At 62.5% G+C, this 7,136-nt stretch overlaps 1 protein-coding gene across 1 annotated transcript; it reads left to right on the top strand.

The window, feature by feature from the left end:
- Nucleotides 1-184: 184 nt before the first annotated feature.
- LOC102436157 (protein unc-45 homolog A-like) lies at nucleotides 185-6,936 on the top strand (the record flags this gene model as incomplete). The annotated part of the gene is made up of 11 exons (XM_006109307.3): nucleotides 185-655; nucleotides 1,238-1,332; nucleotides 1,594-1,735; nucleotides 2,722-2,862; nucleotides 3,062-3,189; nucleotides 3,294-3,360; nucleotides 4,008-4,121; nucleotides 4,310-4,425; nucleotides 5,608-5,725; nucleotides 5,822-5,977; nucleotides 6,091-6,936. Coding segments are annotated over 11 exons (1,806 nt in total), but the record flags the coding sequence as incomplete, so codon positions are not given.
- Between the last annotated feature and the right edge of the window lie 200 nt (nucleotides 6,937-7,136).

Genomic DNA, 7,136 nt, shown 5'->3' with positions numbered 1-7,136 from the left:
GGTTGCAGGCTTGGTCCCCAGTGTGGGGCGTGCAGGAGGCAGCCGATCAATGATTCTCATCATTGATGTTTCTATCTCTCCCTCTCGCTTCCCCTCTGAAATCAATAAAAATATATTAAGAAAAAAAAAGAACAATTACAGATCTCACTAAGGACAGAGGAGACAAGCGGGGTGGTGTGAGTAAAAGGCGGTATGTTGTCAGGGAGGGCTCGATGGATCGGCACTGCTGTCCAGGAAATGGCCTTGGCAACTTTCCTTGCTGTCCCTGCCCACGTGTGCGCACACCTGGCCGGTGGGAGGGAAGGAGGGTCCCCTATGCCGGCCCTGGTGTGACAGCCGCCCCTGTGCCCTCAGGAGCTGGTTTGAGGACCACGGGCTGGCCGGGAAGCTGCGGGCCATCCAGACGGTGTCCTGCCTCCTGCAGGGCCCCTGCGACGCCGGCAACCGGGCCCTGGAGCTGAGCGGCGTCATGGAGAGCGTGATCGCGCTGTGCGCCTCTGAGCGGGAGGAGGAGCAGCTGGTGGCCGTGGAGGCCCTGATCCACGCGGCCGGCAAGGCCAAGCGGGCCTCCTTCATCACGGCCAACGGCGTCTCGCTGCTGAAGGACCTGTACAAGCGCAGCGAGAAGGACAGCATCCGCATCCGGGCGCTGGTGGTGAGATGGGCGGCCCGGGCCGGGCACACGGGCCGATGAGCAGGGTCCCCTGGCTGGCGTCTCAGGGTGCAGCCCCAGCTCAGTCTGGGAGGCAGTAGGGGGTCTTCAGGGCTTGTCCAGGCCAGAGGCACGGGTCCTGTCTCCTCCCAGAGGGCTCAGGGTCCGTCAGAGAGAGAACCCTGGTCAGAAGGCCCCTGACGAGGTGGGCGGCACAGGCTACCCCATGGAGGTGGTGGGCGGAGCTCCAGGAGGAGGTGATGAGTTTGGAGGACAAGCTGGGCCAGGCTGGTCGGAAGGGCTGTGCGGGAAGGCTGGGCCTGCAGGCGGTCCCGGGAGCTGGTGGTTGGGGCCGTCTGGCCTCCAGGAGCCTGCAGCCTTGCACAGGGGGAAGCCCCAGGGCACTTGGTCTCTTCACCCCATAAGGATCTTGACCTTGGCTGAGGCACCTGTCTTTCCCACATCTTAGCTCCGCCTGTAGAAAGCTTTTTTCCCTTTTTTTGGTGTGATGTGGAAAACAGCTAACTCCCAGGGGTGGGGCCCAGAACAGCGCGGCGGCCAACTGGTTCTTGCCTCTCCCTCCAGGGACTCTGTAAGCTGGGCTCGGCCGGAGGGACTGACTTCAGCATGAAGCAGTTTGCTGAGGGCTCCACCCTCAAACTGGCCAAGCAGTGTCGGAAGTGAGTCACCTGGCGTTGCTGCGGCCCCACCTCGCGGCTTGCCCTCAGGAGGGGCTCTGGGAGGCGGTGGGGTCTCCTCACTGCCCTGCTCTCCCCCAGGCGACCCTCCTGGTCCTGCCCTGTGAGCTGCTTCCTGTTTTGAGTGGATGCCCAAGCCCCTGGCGTTCCCTCCCTCTCCCCCCCCCCGCCCCCCGCCCGATCCTGGTGGGCCCCCTTCACACCACCCCGTCTGACGGTTGTCCCTGCCCTGCCTGTCCCCAGGTGGCTGTGCAATGACCAGATTGACGCGGGCACTCGGCGCTGGGCAGTGGAGGGCCTGGCCTACCTCACCTTTGATGCTGACGTGAAGGAGGAGTTTGTGGAGGACGAGGCGGCCCTGAAGGCTCTGTTCCAGCTCAGCCAGGTAGCTCCTGGCTCTGCAGTAGCTTCGGGACTCTGTCTAGGATTAGAGCCCAGCAGGTTTCCTCGGCAGACCGTGGCCAATGGGGCATGTGGCCCCAGGGAGGGAGGGCTGGCAGCCGGTGTGTTCCCACTGTGTGGCGTCCGGAGTGGTCCCATGGTGTCTGGAATGGTCACACTGTGTGGCGTCCGGAGTGGTCCCACTGTGTGGTGTCTGGAGTGGTCCCACTGTGTGGTGTCTGGAATGGTCACACTGTGTGGCGTCCGGAGTGTTCCCACTGTGTGGCGTCCGGAGGGGTCCCACTGTGAGGCGTCCGGAGGGGTCACACTGTGTGGCGTCCGGAGGGGTCCCACTGTGTGGCATCCGGAGGGGTCACACTGTGTGGCGTCCGGAGTGGTCCCACTGTGTGGCATCCGGAGGGGTCACATTGTGTGGCGTCCGGAGTGGTCCCATGGTGTCTGGAATGGTCACACTGTGTGGCGTCTGGAATGGTCACACTGTGTGGCGTCTGGAATGGTCACACTGTGTGGCGTCCGGAGTGGTCCCACTGTGAGGTGTCCGGAGTGGTCCCACTGTGTGGTGTCTGGAGTGGTCCCACTGTGTGGTGTCCGGAGTGGTCCCACTGTGAGGCGTCCGGAGTGGTCCCACTGTGTGGTGTCCGGAGTGGTCCCACTGTGTGGTGTCCGGAGTGGTCCCACTGTGAGGCGTCCGGAGTGGTCCCACTGTGAGGCGTCCGGAGTGGTCCCACTGTGTGGTGTCTGGAGTGGTCCCACTGTGTGGCGTGGGCATACTGGCCGCCCCACAGTGTTGGAAACAATGAACTCTCCAGAGGAGTTGGGGGTCATGTGCATGAGCTCCCAAAGGCTGGAGCCGGGCTGGGGCCTGGGCATGTTCCCAGATTCGTCCTGGTGCCCAAGCCGTCCAGCCAAGGGTAGAGCTGGGGTCCGGGGCATTGGTGTCAGCGCTGCCCTGCCCCCTGCTCCCGGCAGTCCGAGGAGCGGTCGGTGCTCTTTGCGGTGGCCTCGGCGCTGGTGAACTGCACCAACAGCTACGACTACGAGGAGCCCGACCCCAAGATGGTGGAGCTGGCCAAGTACGCCAAGCAGCACGTGCCCGAGCAGCACCCCAAGGTGAGGGCGCCCCCGGAAGGAGCTTGGGGGAAGTAGCTCCCCTGGGACTGGGTGATCCGGGGCACCCACGGCAGGCACGCCTTCCATTCAAGGGGGTTTCTTCCCCTTGGTTTTCATGGTCATCGATCTGCTGTGAGGAGGGTCCCCTCTCCCTGTCCAATGAGCCGGAGCCCCTGTGCTCAGCCGCCTCCTTCCCCAGGACAAGCCGAGTTTCGTGCGGGCCCGGGTGAAGAAGCTGCTGGCGGCGGGCGTGGTGTCCGCCATGACGTGCATGGTGAAGACGGAGAGCCCCGTGCTGACCAATTCCTGCCGGGAGCTGCTGTCCAGGTGAGCCTGCGCCGTCCGAGGGAGCGGGGCCTGTGCCGTGGCCTCTGGGGTGGGATGTCTGCCCGCCGGGCCCGGCCGCCCACCACCGCGCCTTCTCCCCGCAGGGTCTTCCTGGCTTTGGTGGAAGAGGCGGAGGACCGCGGCACGGTGGTTGCTCAGGGAGGGGGCAAGGTGAGCTGTCCACACTCCCTCCTGGGTCTGTGCTGTAAAACCTGACTCAGAGGCTGCTGTACCAGCAGTTGGTGTTAGATGTGGAGCAAAAAGCAGTATCAGTGGCCCTGGCCAGCTTGGCTCAGTGGATAGAGCATCCGCCTGCGGACTGAAGGGTCCCAGGTTTGATTCCGGTCAAGGGCACCTGCCTGGGTTGTGGGCTGGATCCAGTAGGGGGCGTGCAGGAGGCAGCCCATCCATGATTCTCTCATCATCGATGTTTCTCTCTCTCCCTCTCCCTTCCTCTCTGAAATTAAAAAAAAAAAGCGCATTATAAATGGCGGGAGGAACGTCCTCCTGCTGAGGGGTGATGCTGAAGGGGCTGGGCTCCTGTCAAGGTGCTGAGTCGGCCTTTCCCTGTGTCGTTGACCTCCTTAGCCCCTTGCCCAGCACAGCCCATGTCTAGCTCTTGAATGGTGTTTCCGGAAGTGTTTGGGTGGCCTAATGGGAGACCTCAGAGAGGCGACGAGGGTCTGAGCCCCGTGATCTACAAGCCTTGTGGGGGGCGGAGAGGGGATAGTGAGGGCGCACAGTCAGGGCATCGGGGCCTGAAGCTTGGGCCTCACGCTCCAGGCACGTCATGACCCCTGAAGGGCTTGTCCCTATAGGCTCTGCTCCCGCTGGCCCTGGAAGGCACGGACGTGGGGCAGACAAAGGCCGCCCAGGCTCTCGCCAAGCTCACCATCACCTCCAACCCAGAGATGACCTTTCCCGGAGAGCGGGTGCGTGTCCTCCCGCCCAGCCCTGGCCCCCCTCCACCCCTCGCTGGGCCCTGATGGCCTCAAACCCGGCTGTAGCTGAGCCCCGGGATGGGGAGGGCAGCCTGCTGCTGGGGGGACCGCCAGCTGCAGGGTCAGCGGGCTGGTGGGGGCTGGGCCGTGTAGCCCTGACAGTGGGGGGCACATCGCAGGTCTATGAGGTGGTCCGGCCCCTCGTGTCCCTGCTGCACCTCAACTGCTCAGGCCTGCAGAACTTCGAGGCGCTCATGGCTCTCACAAACCTGGCGGGGATCAGTGAGAGGCTCCGGTAAGGCCCTCGGGATGCGGGCCTGGGCGGGGTTTCGGGGCTTCGGTTACCCCCAGGGAAGCACTTCACAGTTGGGTCCTTGCTGTGTTTGAGAGCCTCTGCCATACAGCGGAGGGGATAGTTCCACGAGCACAGGGTTCTCGGCCATGCCCTGGCCGGTGTGGCTCAGTGGGTGGAGTGTCAGCCTGCAGACCGGAGGGTCCCGGGTTCGATTCCGATCAAGGGCACATACTTCAGTTGCAGGCTTGTCCCTGGCCCCAGTCAGGGTATGTGTGGGAGGCAACCAATCGATGTGTCTCTCCCTCTCCTTTCCACTCTTTCTTAAAAAAAAAAAAAAATCAATGGAAAGATATCCTCGGGTGAGGATTAATGAAAAGAAAAAAAATGGCTCTTGGCCATAACTGCAGGCTCCAGAGTCACCCTGGTTTCCCTGGTTACTGGCGTGTAACCTCAAGCAAGTTACTTAATCTCTCCGTGCCTCAGTTTCCCCCTCTGTGAAATGGGATGGTTATAGTACCCGCCTCGTCAAATCCTGGTGAAAATAATTAAATGAGAAAACGCATGTAAAAGCTCTTAATACGAAGGTGCCTGGCTCCCGGCGATGTGCCCAATTGATACATATTTGCTCTTTTTTTTTTTTTTACATTTGATTAATGGAGGAAATATCTTTTTTTTTTCTCCTTTTAATTGACTTGATTTTTTTTAAATATTTTGTTTTATTGCTTAAAGTATTACAAAGAGTATTACATATGTCTCCTTTTTTCCCCCCCTTGACATTCCCCTCGTATTTGCTCTTATTGTGACCTTTACTGCATGGCTCACTCCACAGCCTTGGTTTTCTCTTCTGCAACGTAGTCATGCCAGTCACACCTGCCCCTCCAGCAGGGGGCGTGGGGAGGAGGAGGTCAGACAGCCTGAGTGCCAGGTCAGGGTCAGGGCTCAGGGCAGTGTCAGCATCGCCATCACCACCACCCTCGTCTGCAAACTCCTAGTTCAGAGCCTTTCCCACGGTCCCACGTCAGCGCCCAGGCCTGGCTAGAAGGTTGGAACCGCCACAGTTCACACCTGGTGCCGAAGGCCCTTGGACATGGCCCCGGGAAGCCCTCGGCCCAGGGCCGGGTTGTACAGGGACGCGGTGGTGGAGGCCCTGATGGCGCCAACCCGCCCACCTTGGCTCCGCAGGCAGAAGATCCTGAAGGAGAAGGCTGTGCCCATGATTGAGGGCTACATGTTTGAGGACCACGAGCTGATCCGCCGGGCGGCCACGGAGTGCATGTGCAACTTGGCCATGAGCAAGGAGGTGAGGCGGACCCAGGCAGCCACGTGGGCAGGGGTGCAGAAGTGCCTGTTCCCTGGGCGGCCAGCTGACCGGGTCACCTCCCTCTTCCGGCCACAGGTACAGGACCTCTTCGAAGCCGAGGGCAATGACCGCCTGAAGCTGCTGGTGCTGTACAGCGGGGAGGACGACGAGCTGCTGCGGCGGGCGGCCGCCGGGGGCCTGGCCATGCTCACCTCCATGCGGCCCTCTCTGTGCAGCCGCATCCCCCAAGTGGTCAGTGCCTCTCCTCTGCGGGGAGGGAAGGGGAGGCGGGCGCGGCCCCAGCTTGGCACTGGTGGGTGGGTGTGCCCCCTGCCGGGGCTCAGCCTGTGGCTCGTTCCCTGCAGACCACACACTGGTTGGAGATCCTGCAGGCCCTGCTCCTGAGCCCCAACCAGGAGCTGCAGCACCGGGGCGCCGTGGTGGTGCTGAACATGGTGGAGGCCTCGCGGGAGACGGCCGGCACCCTGATGGAGAGCGAGGTGCTGGAGATCCTGTCGGTGCTGGCCAAGGGCGCCGAGGGCCCCGTCTCGAGGGCGGCCGCGGCTTGCCTGGGGAAAGCGGTGGAGTATGGGCTCATCAAGCCCAACCAGGATGGAGAGTGAGGGGCTGGCAGCACCACTGCGCATCGCGGCCCAGGGGACCACGCGTGCAGCTGTGGCCGTAGGGGCTGGGCTGCCAGCACGCGGGCCTCCTCCCCGGCGGCCCTTTGGAGTCCTCTGCCCTGAGTCAGGGGCCACGCGCCACAGCCCTGCTCACAGCACTACCTCCAGCCTCACGCAGAGGGGCTTTTCCTACCACTGCAGACACTGGGAAAGGGGCGCACTCCTCACTCAGCCAGGGTTCCCGCATCCGCATCCGGCGGCACTTCCGGCAGCCTCACAGGCAGTGAGCATCACCGAGCCCACCACCACGGCTGCCCGGCCCCTAATAAAAGCGTGTGGAACTCAAGCGTGTGGCCTGTCCGTGGCCTGGAGGAAGGCTGGCCATTGGTCACTCTGGAGCAGGAGCTGGTGGGCCCAGTGCCCACGGGAGCCACCTCTGCGAAGGAACCCCATGGATTCCCCACCCCTGGGCCAGTGGGTCGCGGCTTAATCCTGTTGGAGGCTCAGGGGTTAAGCCTAGAATCTAATCAATAAACAAAGGAGTGGGTTTAGGGTACAGACTCCAGGATGCTGGCCCTTCAGTACTAGTGTCTTTGCATTGAGAGTCCTCATTGACCACGTGCAGGGCTGGTGGGCGTGTCCCCGGGCTGCTCCTCCCTCCAGCACCTGAGCCGCGGGCTAAGCCCATTCGAAGCTCATAGGCTCAACGGGATAGATGACAGGTCCCGGAGCCAATGAGAGGCATGGCGGCAGAGGCGCCCGCCTACTACGGCTGCTTCCGGTCGGGC

This window comes from Myotis lucifugus, unplaced genomic scaffold (assembly GCF_000147115.1).
Source record: "Myotis lucifugus unplaced genomic scaffold, Myoluc2.0 scaffold_8152, whole genome shotgun sequence".
In the NCBI taxonomy this organism is placed as follows: Eukaryota; Metazoa; Chordata; class Mammalia; order Chiroptera; family Vespertilionidae; genus Myotis; species Myotis lucifugus.
Note: the sequence above shows the minus strand (reverse complement) of the source record. Positions and strands in the feature narration are given on the sequence as shown.